The sequence below is a fragment of the Acomys minous genome (assembly GCF_964271855.1).
Source record: "Acomys minous genome assembly, chromosome: 10".
NCBI lineage: Eukaryota > Metazoa > Chordata > Mammalia > Rodentia > Muridae > Acomys > Acomys minous.
Genome location: NC_140491.1, coordinates 91,781,665 through 91,808,815, shown reverse-complemented (window position 1 = coordinate 91,808,815; position 27,151 = coordinate 91,781,665). Strand labels below are relative to the sequence as shown.

Below are 27,151 nucleotides of genomic sequence, written 5' to 3'. Positions count from 1 at the left end.
CTAGTGGCGGCTGCCATTTCTAAATTTGAAGTCTTAGAGTATGATTCATCATCTGTGATGACTATTCTTAGTTGTCAACTTGACTACATCTGGAATTAACTAAAAAACCAAAGTGACTGTGAATACCTTCAAGAGATTTTTTTTTAATTACATCGTTTGAAGTGAGAATGTAAAATTCTAATATGAATCTTTGAGTTTGGAAGATAAACCTTTAATCCAGGTCTTTTGAGGTAGGAAGATCAACCTTTAATCAGCACCAAAATTTCTGCTGGCTAACAGAAATATCTACCTACAACTTATTTTTTTTTTATCAGACTTGAGACAGTTTGCAGACCTAGAACACCTTGAATGAAGGGCCAGCCACTTTCTTCTGAGGATGAACATTGATGAAATACCTAAAAGTCTTACTGTTAGTCCCTTTCTAGTCCTTCTCCAGAGGGTTCTTCAACCTTACACAAGAGCAACTGTTCACTTGGAGGAAGGAAAAAACTTTCCAGGGTCTATTGGAAATTGGTTCTGAGTTTACACTTATTTCAGGAGGCCACAAGAAACACTGCTTCCCTACAATTTAAGAAGGAGATAATAGAGGTCAGGTGATTAACTGAGTTTTGGCTGAAGTCTGACTCACCGTAAGTCTAGAGTGTCTCTGAACTCATCCTGTGGTTATTTCCCCAGTCCTAGAACATATAATTGGGTCAGATGCACTTGGAAGAATTATCACATTGGTTCTCAGACTTGTGAAGTGATAAATGGAAACCATTAGGATTGCCTCTCCCAAGGAAAATAGTGAATCAAAGACTGTATTCCATCCCTGGAGGAATTGCAGAAACTAGTATGACCATCAAGGACTTGAAAAATCCAGGGATATTGATTCCCACTACATCTCTCTTTAAGTCTCTTATCTTGTTAGTGCAGAAGAAAGATGGAACATGGATAGTGACAGTTGACTATTAAAAACTCAATTAAGTAGCAACTCCAAATGCAGCTGTTGTGCCAGATGTGCTTTCCATACTTAAGCAGAATAACACATATCCTTGTTCACAGCACAAATCTATTGATCAAGCAAATGCCTTTTTCTTAGTACCAGTCTCTAATGACTATCAGAAGCAATTTTCTTTCAGTTGTCAGGGCCAGTAGTATACCTTTACAGTTTTACCTTAAGGATATATTAACCCTCCAGCTCTGTGTCAGAACTTAGTTTAAAAAAGATCTTGACCACCTGTCTCATCACAAAATATCACCTTAGGTCACTATATTGATGACATTATATTGGTTAGTTGAAGTGAGCACAAGATAGCAACCACATTGAACTTTTTTGTAACACAGAAAGTAGAAAATAAGTCCAATCAAAATTCAAAGGCCTCATAACTCAGTGAAATTCTTAGGAGACCAATGTTATGAGGAATATAGAGCTATTTCTTCTAAGGTAAAGGATAAGTCATTGCACCTGACCCCTTCCATAAAACTGTCTGGTTTTGTATCAACTTGACACAGGATAGAGTAATTAGAAATAAATTAGAAGGAAGCTAGAGTAATTAGAAAGAAACTTCCAGCTGTAAGGCATTTTTTTAATTAGTCATCAATGTGGGAGGACCCAGTCCACTGTGTGTGGTATCATCCTTGGGCTGGTGCTCTTGGCTCTATTAAAAAAAAAAAACAGGCTAAACAAGCCAGTAAACAGGCATGGTTGCTTTATCTGTTCTTGCTTCCAGGTTCCTGCACTGCTAGGAGTTCCTGTTCTGACTTTCTTTTATGATGAGCAGCAATGTTGAAGTGTAAGCCTAATAAATGCTTTCCTCCCAAACTTGCTTTTTGGTCATTGTGTTTCACTGCAGCAATAGTGACCCTAACTAAGACAATTTCCCGGAAAAAGCACAATGTTTAGTGTGACTATTTTCTTTTTTTAATTATTATTATTAATTTATTCTTGTTACATCTCAATGGTTATCCCCTCCCTTGTATCCTCCCATTCTTCCCTCCCTCCCATTTTCCCCTTACTCCCCTCCCCTATGACTGTTCCTGAGGGGGATTACCTCCCCCTCTATATGTTCATAGGGTATCAAGTCTCCTCTTGGTAACCTGCTGTCCTTCCTCTGAGTGCCATCAGGTCTCCCCCTCCAGGGGACATGGTCAAAGGTGAGGCACCAGAGTATGTGAGAAAGTCATCTCCCACTCTCCACTCTACTGTGGAGAGTGTTCCGTCCATTGGCTAGATCTGGGTAGGGGTTTAAGGTTTACCGCCTGTATTGTCCTTGGCTGGTGCCTTAGTTTGAGCGGGACCCCTGTGCCCAAATCTGCCTATCATAATGTTCTACTTGTAGGCTTCTAGGACCCTCTGGGTCCTTCTACTTTGCCTTTCTCCCATGATTCTCTCATCTAGAATCCCACCCGAATGTCCTCTCCTCTGTCTCAGTTTCCTGGTAAGTGAAGGCTTTCGTGGGGCATGCCCCTTGGGCTAATATGCAGATATAAGTGAGTATATACCATTTGAGTCTTTCTGCTTCTGGCTTAACTCACTCATTATGATCATTTCTAGCTCAATCCATTTATCCACAAATTTCGGGAATTCCTTGTTTTTAATAGCTGAATAGTATTCCATAGTGTATATGTCCCACAGTTTCTTTATCCATTCTTCTATTGAGGGACACTTCGGCTGTTTCCATGTTCTGGCTATTATGAATAAAGCAGCTATGAACATGGTTGAGCAAATTTTAAGGTCTAATATCCAAAATATATAAAGAACTCAAGAAATTAAATACCACCAAACCAAATAACCCAATCGAGAAATGGGGCATGGAACTAAACAGAGAATTCTCAACAGAGGAATATCAAATGGCTGAGAAACACTTAAAGAAATGCTCAACCTCCTTAATCATCAGGGAAATGCAAATCAAAACATCTCTGAGATTCCATCTTACACCCATCAGAATGGCTAAGATCAAAAATTCAAGCGACACCACATGCTGGCGAAGATGTGGGGAGAGAGGAACACTCCTTCATTGCTGGTGGGAATGCAAACTAGTACAACCACTTTGGAAATCTATCTGGTGCTATCTCAGAAAAATGGGAATAGGGCTTCCTCAAGACCCAGCTATTCCACTCCTTGGAATATATCCAGAAGATGCTCCAGCACACAACTAGTGTGACTATTTTCATTCTATAGACAATACATTACTTGGATATGCTACTGTGGCCCATATACCTCAGTAGCTTTGTGAAGTTTTGGGAGCAGGAGAAGGTTCTCCAGAAGCTTGAGGCTCATCAACCACTTGGAGCATATGATGTAGCAGATTGGATGCTACTTGATGAGTCAATGGCAGACATAGATGCTGTTTAGCACCTCTGTCAAGCCCCTATAGGTGAATCATAGAAGAGAACTTTGGGGCTTTGGAGTAAGACTGCCATCACCTACCGACAATTATTCTCCCTTTAAAAATCTCTTGACCTGCTCTACTGGGTCTTTGTAGGAACTGAATATTTAACAATGGGCTACTGAGGTATCATGTGATTGACTGTCCATCATGAGCTCAGTATTATCTGACCCACCATGAAAGCTATTCTTGGTTGTCAAATTGACTGCATTTGGAAATCCAGAAATTGTGGGCACATCTTTCTTTTCATTTTTTCTGCACCTGAGGCAGGTGGATTTCCTTTTAATTGTTCCAGGTCTTTTGGTAGAACGAAACACCTTTAACCTGGGCCATACCTATTTCTTGAAGCTGATAGAAAGAACAACATGGAATCTTTTGCTATTTGCCTGTTTGTTCTTGCCTTTCTAGTAAGTCCATTACGTCACTGGGAAAATGTAGACAAAAACAACAAAACAAAACAAAAAGCACCCCCCCCTAAAAGCCCAAAAGTAAAGTGTTAAACAAACAAACAAACAAAATCCCCAACTGCAACTTGGAGTCTCTTAGGAGAAACACATTGCCAGACACCATGATTTTTATACAATATAGACTTACATAGAGAAGTAACATTTTGGTCTCAACAGACTGATAGCTGGAATCTTAGAGAGTCTCATCTTCCCATTTCTTCTTGAAGGAACATTTGTGGGTAAGGTATGGAGGTATCCACAATCTCTAGATCATTACCATAGGCCTGGCTGCCATTGTGTAGCTTTTATTAGTTCTGTGACCACAGGACTAAACAGTGTATAGTTCGTCCCACCCTCTCTGGGTCATGATGGCATAGATGCTTATGTTACTATGTAAATGGGCATTTAGATGCATAATCTGATTACATAATTTACTTATACTCTTAATGATATTAATAAACATCAATTGTAGATGGTGTAAAGCTAATACCTCCCACCCATGCCTATCAAATATTTCAATTTTAGGATTATGAGATAACAGCTAGTATATTAGACTAGTTTGTAGCATTAATTACAAGATAGGTCCATTGGTCATTTATTTTGGGGGGGGAGGGGCAAAGACCTAGACCTCAAATTATTTCTGAGACAGTTAACTTAAATCAGGCATGATTCACATTCTTTGGGGTCCTAGCAACATTCTTTATAATCTGTTTATTGATTAGGTGGAGCATATAGGCCCTGGGCTTCTTGTCACTGGTGGTCATCTTCAAGCTCCAGGTTCCTGGAGTTCTATTAAACACACCAATTTTGTAAGTGAAGCAAAAACTGTGATACTGTGATAGCTGAGGAGAGAGACACAAGTGACGCTTTAGAAAATCATTCTCATCATAAGCATTTCCACAAAGGATCAAGGTTACAATACCAGGAGCAAGAAGCTCCTATAATTAAACCAACAGAGAAGAAATTAAGCTTTATATCAGGTACCAACCAACAACTAACGAAATAAACATGCTTTAAGGATTGTGCTAAAAACTCTGACCCTTGACCACACATTTCTTATCAATACAGGCAAGAAAAACAAGCTACTATGCTATTGCATTTTGCATTATCTCCCACTTTCTCAAACTAGTTCTTTCTTCAAGACAATATAGAAAGTTCTCCTATTCCTGATGTAAAGTCAGATCATGTCCTGCTATTTTAAAAACCTTAATCCTCTTACATTTTACAGATGAACAGAATCAATGTTATAAGTTGTGTTTCTATATCTCTCAGAGTATTGAAGTCTTCCTACTTTATTTGCATAGTGAAAATAAGTGAATTGATAAAGTTAGGAATGTTTCTGTACAGAGATGAGATGTATTTCTAAATAGAGCCACAGGAGGGAGCTCTAACCTAGACGATAACATCGGTAAATTCATGGTGAAGTTAACAAGTTTTAAAAAGTGTTTATTTTATATATGTGTAATAATATAAATGTATATGTAAAAAAATTTAAAATATTTTTTAAAAAAGAAAAAAGTAAGTGATTGGTAAAGTTAGCTTTTTCTAGGCTTCCCCCTATTTTATGGCGTTTTACTGCTTTTGTTTGAGCCACTCTGACTCTTAAAATGAGTTGGAAATATCCTACTATGTTAGTTTACTTAAAGTGCAGAATTTTCTAAGTGTTCTTTCATCAGCATTTTAGAAGATGCAGGAATTTGAATATACTTTCAGATAGCCATTGTCAAATGCATATGCGTATGCCAGAAAACAAAAACAAAAAGAAAAACAAATAACAAACAAAAACATACAAAAAAAAAAAAAACTGGGCAATTACAAAATACAACCAAGACATTAAAACAAAACTAAAATAGACTACTTAGTGCTTAGGGTTGTCCTTTGGAGAGGTGAGAGATTTGGCTTGACTTAAAATAGGTCACTATTTTACTCTGATGTCACAAATTCCCCATTCCTCTGAGCATTCTAAAGTAGAAATAAATGTTTATTTGTCACATAATAGATAGACTTAAAATCTTTGACTTTTAGGAAAAAGGACCCTAAGACATCCAGAAAGAAAGAAAAAAGAGAGAAAGTAAGGAAAAGAGGGAGAGAGAGAAAGAAGGGAAGAAAGAGAAGAAAAACTATAATTTATTTGTAAATCATATAATTTATTTATCAAAATATTTCTTCTATTTATTGTAACACATCATTTGGTGACACTAGACTGAGTCATACTTTATTATTAATTATAATTTTCTTTTATTATTGCTACCCTGCATTAAAACAAAAGTTGCCCTAAGGTAGTTTGACCCTGACAGTGCAATGATTTCATTCTCTTCTTGTGACTACTTTTCTGTTGCCCTTACATCTTTTGATAAGCATCTAGTTGTCTATTAGCAGGGTTTGGTATCGTTGGAGATCACTACTCTACTATAATGACACCAGAACCTAAAACTACACGAAGGGACCCGAGTCATGTCTCTGGCCTTGGTGAGGGCAGGACAAAGTGAACTATTCTCAAAGTCAAAAGATTCCTCTCTAGCCAGAGACTTTCTTGTAAAACAAAACAAACAAACAAAAGTCAGTAACTTATTACTGCTTTCTAAATTAAGTTATCCAAGTGAGACTTTCTATCACTAAGACAGGAAAACGCACAGCAGGGAAAGCAGTCAGTTCTGGATATATAAAAAATGTACAGAGTATATGTAAAGTCTTCATAAAATGCAGATCAACATAGGGGTGTCTTTTGCTACTACCCAATATTATCCCTTTTTAAAATTTTATTTTATTAATTTATTCAAATTACATCTCAGTTGTTATCCCCTCACTTTTCTATTCCCGTTCCTCCCTCCCTCTCTCCCTCTTTCACCCTTTTCCCTTCCTCTAGGTCTGTGACAGAAGGGGATCTTTTTCCCCACCATAAGGTCACAGCCTATCAGGTCTCTTCCTGGTAGCCTGCTAATCCTTTTTCTGAGTTCCACCAGGTCTCCCCACCAAGGGGAAGTGGTCAAATATGGGGCACCAGAGTTCATGTCAGAGTCAGTCCCTGCTCTCCCACTACTGTAGAGAATGTCCTGTCCATTGGCAAGATCTGAATAGGCCTTTTTTTTTTAAATGGGTAAGAGGTAAATCTTCTTATTAAAAAGGCATATGATAACTGGATAGAAAATGCTATGGCTTCTACACTGTTTCAATAATGAGGAGCATAATAGCTACACTGTGAAACTTTGCAAATTTGGACTGGAGAATATAAATTTAAAGTATAAAATTCACAAGCAACTGAAAAAAATAAGTGCAATAAAAACGTATACTCTGGAGCAAAATAAAAAATATTTGACAACAGAAAACTGCTAAATTCTATATTTGTCACCACTTCATAAAGCTTGGATACACAGTAGTTGATGGTTGACTGTTCCTTAAAGGGTGTGCGGAAATTCCTCAAAAGTGATATGACTAATTAGGTGACATTCTATCTCTAAATTTATACTCCAAATGTTTGTAGAACTGCTCAATGTGCACTAATGGCTACCTATTCCTGGTAATTCATTATTTCTTAAAATCAAGTAATCTGAACAAAGCTAGAGTGCACCTTTAATTGCCTGCATATATAAAATACAAATGTGAGTGACTTATTGGAAGAAACATTCCAATTTTATTTTTAAACCTTTATTTGAAAGGTGGCAAGGGTACCAAGATTACAGTGTACAACCTTCTGCTCCTCAGTCTGATCCCAAGAGCTGGAAAAGAGAGCTTTGGAGTGAGTCTCTGAAGACTGCAAAGACACTTATCTCCAAATTCTTATTAGCTCCTTAAATTCTTTCTTTTTCTTCTCAAGTTTCTTTGTTCTTTTGCGATGATAAGCCTATTTAAAATCTTACTACAACATGATATAACAAGGCTGGTGTCCATGGGGGGAGGGTTCCTTCTTTGAGGATGTGGAGAGGGGAGGTTAGATGGAGGAAGAGACTGGGAGGGAAGGATGGAAAGGAAGCTTTGGTCTGGATGTAAAGTAAATAAATGACTTAATAAAAATAAAATAAAATAACCTATGCAATAAGGTGTTTAACTTCCGGACATCTGAATTTTTGAAATACGGTCTAGAGGGATGTTGGAAGGCAATGTATGTTTATTTCATATAAGCAATAATCCTCACAATGGGGTGAGGTTATTCTATGTTCCTGATAGGATCCATGTGCTGACATACCATGATTAATGAAATCTACTACACAGTATGTTTATAAAATGGGTTCAATTTTTCACTCAAACTTCAAAAACACTGTGGCTCTACAACACTTTCCTTCTAAGAGTATAAGCTACATCCCTATATGAGTGTTGGCTAGCTGTAGAAATTCTTTAAAAATTACAATAAGTGTGACTGGTCTTGTGCCTTATTTTGGCAAATAAAGTAAAGCAAAAGTGACACGGAAGTTTCAAAACTAGTGTTTTAACAATGCTTGTGTGTTCTAGTCCTTTCTTCAGATCTAAGCCCCGAAGAAGCATAGGATCCTTGGTGGCTGATAACAAACTTTCAGGGAGAGTCAAATTCTCCCACTCCCTCCAGGTGATATGCCAGGTAGAACTTGACATGGTTGAGCTAGTACTAGTTTTTATGTAGATATTATACTGTTGTGGAGGCTCATACTGGGATTCAGAAGGTAGTTGACACCTGCTCTTGTATAATAGCCTTGGAATCCAGCTGGTAGTACTGTTTGGGAATGTGTAGAACCTTTAGGCACTGGAGCCTTTCTGAAAGAAGTATGCCACTGTGATTAGGTTTTGAATATATGCCCAGGAATGGTATGGCTGGGTCTTGAGGTACAGTTATTTCCAATTCTGTGAGAAAGTGCCATATTGATTTCCAAAGTGGTTGTACAAGTTTCCATTTCCAGCATCAATGGGGGAGTGTTCCCTTTTCTCCACATCCTCACCAGCAGGTGCTGTCACTTGAGATTTTGAGCTTAGCCATTCTGAGAAGTGTAAGATGGCATCTCAGAGTTCTTTTCATTTGCATTTCTCTGATGACCAAGAGCTCTGTACTCCATTTCTTTTAAAATTAATCCATATTACATTTCAGTTGTTATCCCCTCACTTTTATCTTCCTGTTCCCAACCTCCCTCTTGTGCCCTATTCCCCTCCTCTAGACCTGTGTGTGCTAACAGGATCTCCCTGCCAAGGGGAAGTGATCAAATCACAGGCACCAGAGTTCATGACAGAGACAATCCATGCTCTCTCCCTCTCCTCCTCATCATAATGAGTAAGCTGTTCATTGGGTATATCTGAACATTTTTAATTGGATCATTTGGTTTGTTGGTTTTTAATTTTAGAGTTCTTAGTATTTAGCTATTAAAAAACAAGAAAGGCATGAAATTTTCAGGCATATGGATAGATCAGGAAAAGATTATCCTGAGTGAGGCAACCCAGACCCAGAAGGAGACACATTGTATATACTCACTTTTTAGCAGATATGAACCACATAATACAGGATAAATATACTACACTCCACAGACCTAAAGGAGCTAAATCACAAGGAGGGAGGATGCTTAATTCTTATTCAGAAAGGAAAATAAAACAGACACTGGAAGGAGTTGAAGAGAGGGAACAGCACAGGAGGCTACAGTAGGGATTCTCTGAAAGACTCCACCCAGCAGGGGATCAAATCAAGACTCACAGCCAAACTTTGGGCAGTGCACAGGGAATCATATGAAAGAGTTGGAGGACAAAAGGATGTGGACAGGATGGTAGCTCCACAAAAAGACCTCAGGGGTTGCTTCTCCCCTCTTCTGAGGAATAGGGGGGAGATAGGAGAAAGGTAAGGAAGGAGAGGAGGGATTAGAATATGCCTGGGATGTAAAATGAATACATTAATTAATAAAAAAGGAACTTAATTATGTAAGTTGACCCTGTTCCAAGCCACCTGCTGCCACCCTTTCCACCGGATCAGTTCATATATACAAACAGACAATCAAACATGCATATATTTCAGATTTCTACTTTCTATCATTTAAAAAATATTTTTTCTCAATTTCTCATTTCCTATATTTCTTAATAAAATTGCTTCTACTTTGAATAGTCTCCTACGATTCCATACCATTAAATTTCATTGATTCAATGAATTCCATGCACTGTCTCAAGTTGATCTTTAGTGAGTGTTGAGTGCCTGACACCTTACAACTTTGTGTCAAGCACAAAGGGTCAGAGAAAGTTTCTATAATACTCAAAAAGTCCTGCATTAATCTCAGGATTCACTTACTGGTCAGAAAAACATTAAGAATATGATCACAGAAGGACTAATCAGAAGCATGACCAGCATCTGAGACTCAGACTTATAAAGAAAAGCAGGGTTATGTCAGGTGTCTTACTCCCCAGAATAGAATTCCAAGGCACTTGAGACAAGAATCACAAGGCATACCAGAAGACCAGACTGCATTAACACTCTATACCTCTATTCAACCATTGTCTCATCACATTAATTACTTGGTTATTTAATACCCAAACTCAATTTAGCAGATAAGAGCTATAGTGAGTGATTTTATTATTTTTTTCAAAAATGACAAATGTTGGATGAATGATGAATGAGTATGTAGCATTTGTTTCCTCAGATTCCAAAATATTCATATGAAAAAATAATTCTGTAGAAATTAGCTTAAAAGATAGTTTATGGACATTACGTAACAATCCTTTGTTTCAGAACCAGGACTACTATTGACAAATTATCTTCTATACTTATTTAAAGGCTATAGCCAGAGCAGTAGATCCTCCCCACAAAACATTACTGTCATTGTCATTCACCAACTCTTGCATATTACTGACACTTGGGAAGAAAAAGAAAGCGAATTTTTCCATACAAACACCTGGGAATTGATTAAAAGTCCAGACACTGGTTTGTTAATTACTTTAAAATCTCTTGATGCCTATTGAACAGTGAGTTTCTGTAAAATCAGAGCCATGCCACAGATCCTGATAATTCCAGTCTGGTGGTTCATTTCACTCACAAAATTTTTCTGTCTTTGTGTAGCTCTAAACCTGTGGCAAACCAGCTCAGTTCAGAGTATTGAAAGTCTCTATCAGTAAATTATAACAGGCTATATCTGGTCAAGTCTGCAGGGTCCTGTCTATTTTTCCATGACATAACTCTTAAAAACATCATATGTATGAAGCAGCAAAAAGGAAAAAAAAAACTTCTCAATCAGTAGTACACCAATGAGAACTAGAAAAACACCAAACACAGCAAAATCAATAACGTGACATAAATCACTATGTACTTGTCCTGTTTTTTTTAATTGCCAAACTGACACAACAATATTATCACCTGGGAAGAAAAGGCAATTGAAGAATTATCTCCATCACACTGGACCCTACTTTGGGATATAGTCTTGGTTGTTAATTGGTCAATCTGACTGTGGGTGAGTATAAACCAGGGAGACAATAAGAGGCATTTCACCAGTGGTTTTGCCTTCAGTCTTGCTTTCACTTCCACCCTGACTTCCATTAATTGTGGACTGCAAGCTGGAAGGGGAAGCCCACTAAATCTTTCCTTCCTCCAATTGCTTCTAGTCAGTGTTTTATCACAGCAAGAGAGTCTCAAACTAGAATAGTACCTTTCAGGGATAACTTTGAACATTAGTGCTCTCAAATTCCCAGTCAAAAGGTACAAACACACACACTGCTTAAAAGTAATTGCAGCTCTCTCTTTACTTTTGTCTTTAGGAAGTCACCTCACCATCAAGAGAGAGAGCACCTTAACGTGTAAGGAAGGAAACATGTATTCCAAACAAATGAAATTGTAAATAAGCAGATACGAATATCACATATCTTATCTTCAAGTCAAAATAGACTTGTCAGAGGAGGTAAGCACAGTCACTTCATAGTAGTTAACATGCTAATCCATCAGGAAGACCTCACAATTACTTAATTATGGGCAATGTTTGTGAGGGCACTAATTTTAGAAATCAAATACCATTAGATAAGAAGTCAGAAAAACTCTAACAATTAAATGGGTGACTTCAATCTATTAAGTGAATATAACAATTTCATTTGCTTAGACATATTGTTTTAAAAATATGATAGTCATATCTCAAATTATTTAGGAATGCAAACAAGACCATGTTATGCCCAGTTTACATGTGTAGTATTAAATTTTACCATACATGAACAATTATGAGTGGCATTTGTCTTGAAAAGCATGGTATTAAATAGTATGACATGAACCTGGTATTTTATATTTTGTAGCCCACCATATTTATGATTTCAAGAAAGAGAAATGCATCCTCTATTATCCAGGATCTTGCACCTTAATGTGATCTGGTTCTTGGCGTCCCTGTGAATAGGCCTGACATTTAAAGATAAACCTTCACTTTCTATTAAAGACAAAGGATTTCAAATAACACCAGGATCAGATAAACACACCCTGGAACCTGAAGAATTAATAAAAAGAAAAAAAAATCAAATTTGAAGACACATTATACTTGAACACTGTTTCATGCATAAACCGTTAAATGATTGCGTCTCCCAGTTAGTGTATATGATTGGTTTTCTACAAAATTACAGTTTTAGCCAAAGTCTAATATTTTAACTTTTAGACATGATTTCCTAAGTTATGTAGCCATAGGATTTCTCTTACTTTTGCTTGTATTTTACTCAGAACATTAGGTTGTTTGTTTTTTATTCTAAGCACAATTTTAATCCAATCCTAAGCAAATTCAAATAATGTTCTTTATAGTACATTCTTGATATGTGTCATGTTTTGTTCATTATATCAACTTTATATTGCTGCAATTGCCAGAAACCACAACATTCTCTAATATACTTGAAGTATTTTCTTGGTGGCTTTTAGAAAGAAATGAAATCTTGCCTAGGTTTCCAATATACCTATATGCATTGTTTTGTTGAAGCATGCAATTTAAAAATATCTACTAGAGGTCCTGGCTGTGGGTTCCTTTATCTGAGACGCTGGTCTGATAATCTGGTCACAGAGTTTTCTTCAGCCTTCTGGAGGCTAGCTAAGGAAGGCTGCATCTTGAGACCGGTCACAAAGAAGGCCTTTAGAGCAGGGAAGGAGCGCAGGGCAGCTGGGCTCAGCTGAGTTGAGACAGTAAAATTCTGCGTCCCATTCTCCCATGCTTCTCTCACCTAGGAGGGAGGAATGGGAGGATACAAGGGATGGAATAACATTTTGCGTCCCTTTCAGAGTGAGGAGTGAGCCTCTGGCTTGTGAAAGGCCAGACCACACTTGATTAAAATGAATACAGTCAAGAGTCAAAGAACTAGATTTTAATTCACTAATCTTAATGATAAAAGAAAGACAAGGGGAGAGAGCTACAGGAGAAGTAGGGTGTGCGCTCTCAAACCTTCCAAACTCTGCATTTTAAATTAAGTGTACTCTGATAGCAGGAGACAATCCCAGGACACTTGGGGCACGGGAGGGGCGGGGAGGGTGGTGGTGAGTGGGGGCCTTGTCTCCAGGACATCTTTGATATGTTTTTCTCCGAATAGCCAGCTTTTGACACCTTTTGTACGGGTTAATGTCTGCAAGGAACTATCTTTTGAACACATTTGGGTCTGGTGGGTTGTTATCAGCATGGCGGGGGCGGGGTGTGTGTGGCATCTGCTCACCTATGTTGAAGCACAAAGCTTACCAGGAAGGAGCATCTCCTCTGCCTTGGAGACAGGGCCCACACTGGTAATCAATAATATTAGCTTCACCAGGGTACCAACAGACAGTTTCTACATAGATATGGTATCTGGCTCTTCCCTGTTTGAAGATGTTCTTCTCACTAAGAAACGCCACTTCTAAAAGTTACTGGTTGGGGGGAGGCTGGGGGAAGGAGCTATGAGTATTGTGAAGTAGCCTTCCAACTCTGAGAGAAAGATGGGATTTGGTAGTTGACTGTTCCAGCCTCTGTTCACTCCATGAATCTTCACTTCCTTTAGCCTAAAACGTGTTCTGTTTACTGCTCAGAATCTGTCATTTACACTGAGCAGTACTAAACATGTGTTCACCACTACTCCTCCCTTTTCTAAAAACTTCATCTTTTCTTCCTCATGTATCCCCTTTGCACATCCATTATGTAATCATCTCCTTAATTGACCACATGTATGTAATATTTTGGCAAGTGTTGTTTGACTTTTTCTCGTAGGTGTGAACAGATGTCTATTTATCCTATTTTGGAAAACAATGGCTGGTCAAAGAAATACCTCTATTGAGGTTTAGCTGGGTTAAAAATTAGTGTGTGAGATTTGCTTACAGGATGATTGGTGAAGGGTTATTTGCAGGAGCATGGATTGCTCAAAGCAGCTGCATCACTGAACAATTGCACCCGAGCTGAGGGATGACTCACAAATACTTACCCTTGGTCCTCCCTGCCCAGAATACAAGCAGATTTACCATTTCTTCTTCCACAGAATTTGTTGCTTTTAGGACCTTGTTTTTTACTTTTTTTTTTTTTTTTTTTAGCTTTCTCAGGTCTGCTGAGTTTTAGAAGCTTTATAAGCATATATATTTTAAAAAATTATTCACATTACATCCCTATTGTAGCCCCCTTCCTTGTCTCCTTCAGGTCCCACCCTCCCTTCCTCATCACTCCTGCCCTCCTCCTCTAGTCCTCAGAAAGGGGAAGCCCTTCTCCACTGTCATTTGACCTGAGCCTATCAAGTCCCATCTGGACTGCCTGCATACTCTTTCTCTGTTGCCTGGCAAGGCTACCCTGCCAGAGGGAAGTGTTCATCGACTTGGCAGCAGAGGTGGTGTCAGACACAGGCCTACTACCCACATTATGGAACCCAAAAGGAGACGGTGCTGCCAATCGACTCCATCTGAGCAGGTCTCGGTCTAAGTCCTCACCATGCAGAGTCCTTGGTTGGTGCATCAGTCTCTGCAGGTCCCACGGTGCCCAGATTTGTTGGCTCCATTGGTTTCCTTGTGAAGTTCCTGTCCCCTCCAGGTCCTCGCCCAACTCTTCCAAAAGACACCCTGCACTCTACTCAAAGTTTGGCTGTGATCCTCAGCACTTGCTTTGGTCCGCGGCTGGGTGGAGTATTTCAGAGGACCCCCATGGAAAACTCCTGTCTTGTTACTTCTCTTTAACCTTTTCCAATGTTGATTCTATTTGCCATTAGAATTAACCATCTTCCCTAGGGTTCTTGTTATTTAGCTTCTTTAGGTCTGTGTATTTTAGTGTGGTAACTCTGTATTATGTAGCTAATATCTTCTTATAAGTGAGTATATACCATACATGTCTTTCTGGATCTGGGCTACCTCACGCAGGATGATCTTTCCTAGTTCCAGCTGTTTGCCTGCAAATTTAAAGATTTCCATTGAGTATTATCACATGGTGTATATCTATAAAAATTCATTATCCGTTCTTAGGTTGAAAGACCTAAGGTTGTTTTCAAGACCTGGCTATTATAAATAAAGCTGCTATGAACATAGATAATGTCCTTGTGTGGTAGATTCCAATTTTTTTTTTGAGAAAGCTCCAGATTGATTTCCAAAGTGGTTGTACAAGTTTGCATTCTCACCAACAATGGAGGAGTGTTCTATTTTCTCCGCAACCTTGCAAACACGTGCTGTCACTTGAGTTTTTGATCTTAGCCGTTCTAACATGTAAAAGATAGAATCTTAGAGTCATTTTCATTTGTATTTCCCTGATGATAAAGTAGGTTGAGCATTTGCTTAAGTGTTTCTTGGCCATTCGATATTCCTCTGTTGAGAATTCTGTTTAGCTCTGCACCTCAATTTTTTAAATTGATTGTTTGGATTTTGATGTTTAATTTCTTTTTTTTAATTTTATTTTTTCCTTTATTAATTTATTCTTGTTACATCTCAATGGTTATCCCATCCCTTGTATCCTCCCATTCTTCCCTCCCTCCCATTTTCCCCTTATTCCTCTCCCCTATGACTGTTCCTGAGGGGGATTACCTCCCCCTGTATATGCTCAAAGGGTATCAAGTCTCTTCTTGGTAACCTGCTGTCCTTCCTCTGAGTGCCACCAGGTCTCCCCCTCCAGGGGACATGGTCAAAGGTGAGGCACCAGAGTATGTGAGAAAATAATACCCCACTCTCTACTTTGGGCCCAGGGTCCTGCTCAGACTAAGGCACCAGCCAAGGACAATACAGGCGGTAAACCTTAAACCCCTGCCCAGATCTAGCCAATGGATGTTTAATTTCTTGAGTTCTTTATATATTTTGAATATTAGCCCTTCGTCAGATGTAGGATTGTTGAAAATATTTTCCCAATCTATAGGCTGTCATTTTGTTCTGTTGACAGTGTACTTTGCCTTACAGAAGCTTTTTGGTTTCACAAGGTATTAATTGTTGATCTTAGAGCCTGTGCTGTTTATGTACTTTTCAGGAAGTTGTAGCCTGTGTTAATTAGTTCAAGGCTCTTTCCCCTTTTCTCTTCTAATAGATTCAATTTTCTGTTTTTATGTAAAGGTCCTTGATCCACATGGGCTTGAGCTTTGTGCAGAATGATAAATATGGTTCCATTTTCATTTTCTACAGGTAGACATTCAGTTGGAATAGCACCATTTATTGAAGGTGCTATCTTTTTTCATTGTATTGTTTTGGCTTCTTTGTCAAAAGTCAAGTGTCTATTTGTGCATGGGTTTATTTCTAGGTCTTTGATCTGATTCCATTGATCCACCTGTCTGTTTCTATGCCAGTACCATGCAGATTTTATTACTGTTGCTCTATAATACAGCTTGAGATCAGGGATGGAGATACCTCTAGATGATTTTTATTGTACAGGATTGTCTTAGCTATTTGGCAGTTTTTGTTTCATTTTTCATCTCATCCTATAAAGATGAGAATTGTTCTTTCAAGGTCTTTAAAGAATTGTGTTGGCATTTGATTTCAATTACATTGAATCTGTCTATTGCTTTTGGTAAGATGTCCTTTTTTACTATGTTAATCTTACCATTCCATGACTACGGAAGATCTTTCCATTTTCTCATATCTTTTTCAATTGCTTTCTCCAGAGACTTGGAGTTTATTTCATATAAGTCTTTTATTTGCTTGCTTAGAGTTACACCAATATACTTTCTGGTTTTATTGCTGTAGGTTCCAACTTTTGCAAACCTACTTTATTTGGGGTTCTTTAAATGTTTATACCTCACTTCCAACTTACTTACCCTAGATAGGAGAGAAGGGAGGTTTATGGGAACAGTGGAAGTAGACCTTTTTGCATTCAGTTCCTGGGAACGAATTCCCTGGAGTAGTCAGCAGAATTTCAGCAGACCAGCATTTCCACCAAAGCTGCTGCTGGAACTTGCAGCAACTGGAACTCAAAGCCTCACATCCTTCGCTGGAGCAGCTCTCTCTAGGAGCGTCTCAAAGGGGAGCGATGAACAGCCAAACAGTATAGAGACCCAAAAAGTCTAGCCTCCTATTTAGCTATTAAAGAGTCTGTACTAGGATGTTTTTCAGATGGCAAAAACCAAGCTCCTTTCCCCCCCATGAAGTGGTTCATTTTCTAAGTGGATAAACATCACCTGCTCTCTCACAATTTGTTCCCCATTCGATACTTGGGATCAAAACAAAACATGTTTACTTCCAATACCTGTCCCATACTTGGGATCAAAATGAAAACATGTTTATATCCACTACATATGGTTATTGTGAAGGGTGTTGTTTCCCTACTTTCTTCATCAGCCTGTTTGTCCTTTTTATAAAGGAGGACTATTGATTTTTTAAAGTTGATTTTGTATCAAGCTACTTCAGTGAAGTTGTTTATCAGCTGTAGGTGTTGTGTTCCTTCATTGGATTTTTGGGGTCACTTAGGTATTCTATATCATCTGTGAGTAGTGATATGTTTGGCTTCTTCCTTTCCAATTTGTAACCCCTTGATCTCCCTTAGTTGTCTCATTGCTCTAATTCAAGAACTGTATTGAAGAGATATATAGATTGTGGACAGCGTTGTGTTGTCCCTGGTTTCAGTGGAATTGATTTAAGTTTCTCTCCATTTAATCTGACGTTGACTATAGGCTTGCTGTATATTACCTTTACTATGTTTAAGTATGTGCCTTGTATCCCAGAGTTCTCCAAGGCTTTTAACATGAATGTGTCCTGGATTTTGTCAAATGGTTTTCCAGCATCCAAGGGGATGATAAGGAGATGTTTTTTTCTTTCAGTTTCCTTACATGGTAGGAATTTGATTGATGGATTTCTGTATATTGTTCCACCCCTGCATGCCTGGAACGAAGCCTATTTGGTCATGGTGGATAACACTTTTAAAGTATTCTTAGATTCAGTTTCTGAGTATTTTACTGAAAATTTTTGCATCAATGTTCATAAGGCAAATTGGTCTGAAATACTCTTTATTGGTTGTTTTTGTGGTTAAGGTAACAAGGTGACTGTGGTCTCATAGAATGAGTTTTTTAATGTTCCTTCTGTTATTATTTTGTGGAATGCTTTGAAGAGAATTGGTATTAGCTTTTCTCTGAAGGTCTCATAGAATTCTGTGCTTAAATCCATATGGCCCTGAAAATTGTGTGTGTGTGTGTGTGTGTGTGTGTGTGTGTGTGTGTGTGTGTGTGTGTGTTGGAGGACTTTTTATGACTGCTTCTATTTCTTTAGGAGAAATAGGACTATTACATTGTTTCCCTATTCTTGATTCAATTTTGTTAAGTGGTATCTATCAAGAAAATTGCCAATTTCATTTAGATTTTTAAATTTTGTGGCATATAGGCTTTTAAAGTAAAATTTAACGATCCTTTAGATTTCTTCATGTCTGTTGTTATTTCTACCTTTTCATTTCTGAGTTTTGTTGATTTGACTACTCTCTTTCAGTCATTCAGGTAGCTTGCCTAATGGTTTGTCTATCTTATTGATCTCAAGAACCAGCTCTGGGTTTCATTGATTCTTTGAACTCTTTTCTTTGCTTTTTAACTTATTGATTTCAACCCTGAGTTGATGATTTCCTGTCATCTACTCTTGTGTGTTTTTGTTCTAAAGCTCTCTGGTGTGTTGTTAAGTTGCTAGTATGGGATCTCTCCATTTCTTTATGAAGCAGCTTAGAGCTACGAACTTGCAAGGGGTAATTTAGATTTTCTTCTATTAGATGAGGTTTGCTTTGTTAGACAGTGTGGTCAATTGTTGAGAGGGTTCTATGAGGTGCTGAGAAGATGGAATATTCTTTTGTTTTGGGGTGAAATGTTCTGTAGATATCTGTTAAGACCATTGGATTCATGACATCTTTTAGTTTCATTATTTCTCTTTTTAGTTCTTCTCTTGGTATTCTGTCTGTTAGTGAGAATGGGTTGTTAAAGTCTCCCACTATTAATGTGTGGGGTTCAATGTGTGCTTAAGCTTTAATAATGTTCCTTTTATGAATATTGGTCCCCCTACATTTGGGGCATCGATGTTCAGGATTGAGACATCATTCTGTTATATTTTTCCTCTGATGAGTATGAAGTGTCTTTCTTCATCTCTTTTGATTAGCTGATGATCATGGACTAACCTCTAAAGTTATATTGAAGCCCATAATCAAATTCTTTATTTTATTAGAATTCCTTGGTTATCTTGTCTCTTTTTAGGAATAGAAAATTTACTACGACACCTAGTTTTGGTAGGTTTTTCCACCCTTCATCTTCCAACAAATAATCCTGAAAGAGACTTTAAGGTTTGAAATTATGGAAATGTTATATATCATTATGAAAACTGACATTTTCCTTCCTGACCTTTTTACTTTATTCTGGACCTAAGTTTAGTCAAGCCTTTGATAGGAAAGAAGAGCAACCATGAGACCAATAATAGATGCATTTGGAGAAAAATGCAAAAGTCTCAAATTCTCAGATATAACCAGCCAACAGATTTTGTAACTACCTGATGATAAAATCCCTATTTCCTGCAGACTAAGTGAAGACAAATCTCAGGCAAAAGATTCATAATAAAATGCTTGAATTCCTCAAAATAATAGCTAGAGTCAGATGTCAGTACAATTTAGGGGAGTCACAGAATGCTGTCAGGAATAACTAATTAGCTGGATTAGGGCCCAAGGTGACATAACCAGGAACAAGTCAATGAACTGAGCTGAAGAATAATTGTGAGCAGGGTTAAAAAAACATAAAACAGACACATATTAGCTGCTGCCACATTGACTCCCTAATTCTTCTAATAGATGACTTTAATGCACAAGAAAGATTCAAAAGCATTATTTTGTACCCCCATTTCTCTCCACATTGCTTTTTTCTGAAGGATGTAAAACCAGAGAGTCTTATACTCTGTTATATAAGTTTGAGGAAAATGTCATATACCGTTAGTAAAAGCATGGGCATTAATAGATTACATTGCCTATAGGTTAAGAATTATTATGAGTTATCCAGTGCCAAACAGAAATCTTGAAACTTTTCTCAGCCAAACAAGAGTGACATCTAAGCAGTATTAACCTTTACGTCCCAGGGGCAGTGGAAATGTACAAATACTGGTTGTAGTAGAGACCTGTAAGGTGAACTAATGGTGTTCATCAACACATCTTTCAACAATGCTGTACAGCCTGGGAAGAAATAAAGGAGACGGTTCTTAGATCACAACTGCAGTATAACACTGACCTAAGTAGTAGGCCCAGTTCCAGCCTCATACTGGATGTGGTACCATTGCTAGAAAAGATCAGCATGTTCTCTGTTGTGTGAGATGTTATATGGCCTTGATGAAAGGGAGCTGAGCATAAACATCCATTACTGTCCTTCCTGAGTGTGGGTGTGATGTGATCAGATGCTGACTTCTCCACGGCGATGGAATCTACCCTTCAGCCATGAGCCAGAACAAACTATTAAGTTGCCCTTTTCCTAGAATATTTATTACAACTATAGGAAAAGTAGGTAAGAGTGATCCTGAAGTGTGGATTCTTTCTTTGCAAGCTAACTTTTTGTTCCAGTTGTTTTTAGATTTTTTCCATTTAAAGCATTAGTCATTAACATTTCAATCACTGTTTTGTTTTTTTTTTGCAGGGTGATTTATTTGGCAGTACCAAAATTCAAATATGCATAATCTCTAAATTAGCAATTTTTCCTCTGAAAGCATATTTTAGAAAATAATTATGTAAAATCCAAAAAGAAATATAGTATGTGATTTGGCATTCATATTAGGAAAGTCAAATTACCAAAGTAGTTTAATTTTTCTATCCCATTCATAAATATTTCTTTATAGATTGTATTTTCACCCCTAACACACACACGTACATACACACACACACACACACACACATACACACACACACACACACACACACACACACACACACACACTTTTTTTCTTTCTTCTGTTTCAATAGTGTCTGGAAGAACCTAGTGTTCTGCACTACATTTCAAATTGATGAAGGCAAAACAGTATTTTAAGGCATAAGAAGGCAGCTTCCAGCAGGCAAGTTTAGATAGCAAAGTTTTTCTTGTATTCTGCTTTTATCTTTACATCGATGCTGTTGGAAAGTATATGATAAAAGAGAAGAGTTATTGAAGGAATTTATTTCCAAGTTTGCTGTGAATCTGTTTGGATCATCAGAGTTCTACAGCAACATATAAATTCACAAAAATACATGACATGCAATTTCTCGTTTTGAAGAATGAAAAAGAATTTTTTTCAAACCACTGCCTTGGAAAAGAGTTAGAAAATCGCTGAGAATTTTTGAATTATGCATTTGGTTTGCTTTAAAGGGAGTTTTTCCAGCTGGAATCACATTTTATCCTCCTTAAGGAGGGAAAATGCAATTCAGAGAATCACTAAATTATGAATGATAAATCAGGAAGGTTTCTCAGAGATAGTTTTATCTCAAACCTTTGTTTGGAAAAGGTAAATCTGTGCTCTCTTTAGTTTAGTGATTATACAGCTATTGGTAGGCACTGCTCTGTTTACGTGTATGGTTTGTTCTCTCTCTCTCTCTCTCTCTCTCTCTCTCTCTCTCTCTGTTTCTTTTTTGTGATTTCTGTACCAAAGCATTGTCTTTGTAAATGTCTTCTGCCTCTTTTAAAATTTTCTCTAATTTAGTTTTTTTTAATTTCATGAATTTTATTTAATTTATTACATTTCATAAGTGGATTTTAACTGTTTTGACCAAAATAAACTTTTATTTTAGAAATCATACACATACCCCAGAACATTGATTCTAGAAAATGGGAAAATTGTGCTTATTAAAAAAAAAAAAAAGAAGGAAGATGGGAAAATTCATTAGTTTAGTATTCATTACGTTATGACTTACATATCAGGAGACATTTCTAACTAACTTGGCAGAAAGAAAATAGACTTTTGCAGAATGTCTATCTTCATTTATGGCATAATTAGGACAGTAATATCATAATTATAATGTCTGCATTTTCTTTCCTGATTATTCATTATTGTGAGTTTTAGATCTCTTTAAGTACTAAAAAGATTATATTATTTGTAATTTTAATGGCTTTGAATAAGAGTTAAATCAGAATGACACTTTATAGGTAAGAGTAACTGTGAGTGAGAGACTATTTCTACATGTGTGTGCACATTCCTGGGATTACAAGTCATCAAATGGCCAGCATATCTATTTAAGGCTTGAAGTGCACTTATACTAAAATTCAAAGGATGAGATTATTCTTGTTAATATTGGTAATATTTGGGAAATATGTGGAATGATATGTGTTATAGAAGTGAGATTTCTAATTTATGATACATTATTCTACTCAGTGGAGCTAATGTCTTACATTGTTTATTATTATTATAATGATGAGGATGATTATATTTAAAAACAGTAAAAGAAGTACCAGTATATGCTGTGACAGCTGTGATATGAAGCATAACACTATTAGAAATAGTTTATGGCTAGTGAACTGTGCGGCTATTAGGAAATAGTTCAATATTTCTGATTAAGGAGAGTACCATTCAAACTGTGCTCTGCTGATGCACACTTGTATCTCAAGCATCAGCAATACAAGCAACACCCCACCCCAGGCTTTGCAGGTAAATTCTCTGACAAACTCAAGGACTTCCAACACATACACTTCATGAATGTGGGAGACAGGTTTTCGGCTATCAATGCATCCAGACCAATGGTTTCCAAACTTCCATATGCTGCAACTCTTTAATACAGTTTCTCACGCAGTGCTAACCGCAACTATAAAATTATTTTCATAGCTACTTCATGACTGTAATTTTGTTACTCTTGTGATTTGTAATGTAAACAAAGGGTATTTGGAATATCTGCTATGCTAGCCTTGTGAAAGGGTTGTTCGACCCACAAAGGGGTTGTGACACACAGGGTAAGGCCACTGCTTTAGATAGTTTCAATATCAACTAACACTCCAAAACTCTGCCTTAGAAATTGAATGAGTCATTAACTAGAATACATTATTGATTAGACTCGCCTTCATTCTTTTTTTTTTTTTTTTTTTTTTACCATTTTAGTTAAAGTATACTTTTTCTAATTCAGGAGAAATGATGAATATTTTTAGCATGCGTGAATTTTTCTCTGAGTTATTTTATATAGTTTCCTAGCCAACTTATGCTTCTTTTAAAAACATGCCTGGGGATATTGGCAAATATATAGAGTTATGAGATCGAGCAGTGACAGCTAGGGTGATATTTTAATCAGTTTCTCTTTCTAGCTTTAATTAAGGAACTTCCATGTATAATTTGTGTTTGTTGTTCTTTTCTCTCTCAGTCCCCAACACTCCCCTGGCCTTCTTTGTCCCCTTTGAACCCCAGGAGTCCACATTTTTTCATGTCATATGTGTTCTATAACCTTTTCTCATTCCTGAAGTATTTTCTTCTCTCTTTCTTTTCCCCCTTCAGTCCCCGCTACAGTTCTCTTTCTAGTTACATTCACAGCCGTATATGTTAGCATTCATACAAATTATATAAGAATAGCCTGCGCTATTTTTATTTATGATTGGGTAACCTCACTTATAAAAGACTTTTCATATCCACCCAGTCTGAAGAAAATTTCATTTTGTGTATGTACCACATTTTCATTATCTATTAATATTTTCATAGAAATCAAGGCTTATTTTAGTTCTTTCCTATTTTGAAAAAAGCAGAGGTAAACCAGATACAAATACATCTTTGTGGTAGGGTATGGGAAATATTGTATATGTGAGTCAGATAGTAGTCTAATTTTGTTTTTGAAAAAGGCTTTATACTGATTTACACAGTACCTGCAATAGCATCCACTCCCAATAAGCAATGAAAATAGTTTCTCATTTCTCTCATTCTTGATGAAATTTGCTGTTATTATTATTATTTTTTTTTTTTGGAGGGTGGTGGTGGTAGTTGGTGTACATTCTGACTCAGGTGGGATAGACTCTCAAAGTAGTTTAATCTTACATTTCTTTGATGAGTAAGAATAAAACTTTGTCTCAGAGAAGTTCTCAGAGTATTCAAAAGTGTTGTGCAGGCTGCTGAGGAATAAAAACATTGGGTGGTCTTGTCCATCTGTAAAGCTTATAAAAAGAACAATGACTGGACTGGAAACATCTCTACAGTGTTGACAGTGGCCCATTTATCTTGGAAGTTACCAACAGTTGTCTAATTGGATATAAGGTCTGCTCAGCAGAACGGCCTTATTATTGTAAACTTAGAGGACTGCCTGTGTCTGGAAAGGTCCTTTGCCTGAGAGAGGAACCTACCATTGCCATTTTCCTAAACCAGTATAATTTTCTAATTGCACTATAAATAGTGATACTTACACACATAGAGAGATCTCAACTCTCCACCATAAAGGTTCGGTTTTGCAGTCGTACTACAGAAATCAGTATGTCAAAATTCATACAATTGATCATGTGCTATCACCTTATCACAACTGATGTATCTACAACACAACTCCTGCACCTAAGGCTCCGGGAATATTTCAAAAGAGGTGCTAGAAAGATTGTAAGGCTCAAGGGATCAGGAATCAATTGTGAGATTGTACCTTCTAGCTATGACAGAAACTATACCGATGAAATCATAACATGGTCAACTAAGAAAAATCCAAGAAATTCCAACCGCAGTTGACATCCCAAGATAGGTGGGGTTAATCACATAGGTTCCCACCCATAGATGAGGAGAAATAAGGGCATGACAATTGCTGAGGGAAGGAGAAATAATTTACTTCAGGATGAGCTCCCTGATTACTCATTCTGTACCATATAGTAAGCCTTAAAAACATACAATCAGACAACACTGGACAGAGCCAGTATATATGTGTGTGTGTGTGTATGTGTGTGTGTGTGTGTGTGTGTGTGTTTATGTAACAAAACTGGTTAAAGAATGAGAGGGTGTGGATTTGGGAAGGAGTTGGCGTATCTATGGGAAGGATTGAAGAAAGAAGCAGAAGGGGAAATGATATAATTATATTTTAATTAAATTAAACTACTGAACATTATAGAAGGTATTTGTTGCTCACTTTGTATGTTTATTCTTTTTTTCCCTTTGTGTGTGAATTGTGTGTGTTATTGAATGTTGTTTATACATGCATGTGAAGTTAGACAAAAAATTTCAGATTTGGAACAAAGTGGGACAGAGGGCTCAAGTTAAGGGGATCAGTTGGCATGGCAAATGCTTTTAATACTTAGCCTTTGTTCTGGCCTTTGTGTGTGTGTGTGTGTGTGTGTGTGTGTGTGTGTATACATGTGCATGTGTGTGTGAACATGTATGTGTGTGTTTGTGTAGTATATGTGTATCTGTGCATTTGCTTATGGTCAGTAGCTTTTTATAATTGTATATCTTCATATCTTGTGTGAATTATGGCTAAGAACTACTTATCTCATTCTCTAGGCTATATGTTCACTCTGATGATAATTTCTTTTGTTGTACAGAAGTTTTTGATATTATGCAACTTCATCTGTCAATATTTATCTAATTTATTGTACTTCTGGCATTTTACTAAAAGGTTCTTGTATATACCTATATCCCCATAACATTTATTTTATTTGAGAATTTCATACATGATTACTTTATTTGGGCCCACCCTACACTTTTCCCATTCAATTTTAGTGTCTCCTTTCAAAAATAATAACCTCTTCATTTTTAGTTAATAATATTATACACACATACACATGCACACATAAACATGTGTATGTACATACAATGTTCTGAGTCTATTCAATGTTGTTCATATGTCTGTCTTGAGGACTAAACCACTTTGAATTGGACTCCACTTGGAATTGCTTATTGGAGTAGTTCTTGAAGAATACTGATTCTTTCACTCTTAGCTGCTGAGGGGATAGGCTTGGTGGACTCCTCACACGTGATGGGTGAGCTATGTCTCCTGAACTAGGTATAGCATGGAATGTAGAAGACTCAACAGGGAAATTTAGTGGGCAGGCTATACTTCCGGAGGTAGGTCTCAGTGTGTAGTCATAGCATAAGAAGAATCACCAGGGAAGCCAATAAGTCTTATTTCTACATCAATTTAATAGATATATTTTCTGAATATGGCAGTCTCGATTGGCAGCAATATATTTTGTACAACATACCATTGCATGTTTTCCTGACACATTTTAGCTGCTGCTAAAAGATCTGAAGCTATTCTTAGAATTTGTCACTTGTGTGTAGATTGATGTTTTTCCTTACACCTTTTAACCTTATTTCTTTGTTTTGTATCTTTGACATTATGATTATGATATGTAATGGAGAGTTTTATTTATAGTCATGTCATTTTGTGTTTGTATGTCCATTTTTTCCCTCTAGAGTTGGAAAAATTTAAGTTTTAATTTCATTAAATAAGTTGTCTCTATCCTTCAACTTTATCTTATCTCCTTCTTACGCTACATAATTACTCAGGTTTGGTTTCCTGACTCTATCTCAAATTTAATTGGAAGTTTTAGATTTGCTAATTAATTTTATTTACAAATGGATTATTGCCTTAGCTTTTGTTTTTTAGTTAATTGTTTGATTCATTCCCTGTATCTGTGTATATTTTTTCATTATCTAATTTTTGCTGATTTTTTTTAGCAAAAAAGAAAAATAATCTTCCATGTTCCTAACTGTCCTGACTATTCTTATGTCAATTTGACATAAGCTAGAATATTTTGAGAAGAAGAAATCTCTATTGAAAAAAATGCCTAGATAAGATTGAACTGTACAAATGCAAATAGAGCATTTTCTTAATTAATGATTAATGTTAGAGGGCCCATTCCATTGTACTTGGGGCCTTTTCTGGGATAAAAGTACTGAGTTCTATAAAAAAGCAGGCTGGGTAGGTCATAGAAGAGCAGCCCATTAAGTAGTAATCTTCCATGGTCTGTGCCTCAGCTCCCACCTCCATGTTTCTTCCCTGTTTGAGTTCCTGTCCAAGCTTCTTTCAATGAGGAAGAGTGATGTCTCATAATAAGCCAAAATAAACCATTCCCTTCCAAAGTTGCTTTTGGTCATAGTGTTTCATCACAGAAACATTAGCCCTTTCTAAATTAGTT

General features: G+C 37.0%; 1 protein-coding gene across 2 annotated transcripts in view; it reads left to right on the top strand.

Annotated features, from left to right (window-relative positions):
* LOC311606691 (uncharacterized protein) overlaps nucleotides 1-27,151 on the top strand; it is a 401,544-nt gene that overhangs the window by 131,560 nt on the left and 242,833 nt on the right. The window contains exon 4 of one of the 2 annotated variants that reach the window (XM_084798037.1): nucleotides 11,504-11,643. The exons of the other annotated variant lie outside the window; for it this stretch is intronic. Within the exon in view, the coding sequence (XP_084654163.1) occupies nucleotides 11,504-11,539 (36 nt within the window). The 3' untranslated portion in view covers nucleotides 11,540-11,643. The remainder of the gene's footprint in view (nucleotides 1-11,503; nucleotides 11,644-27,151) is intronic. 2 annotated transcript variants of the gene reach the window in all.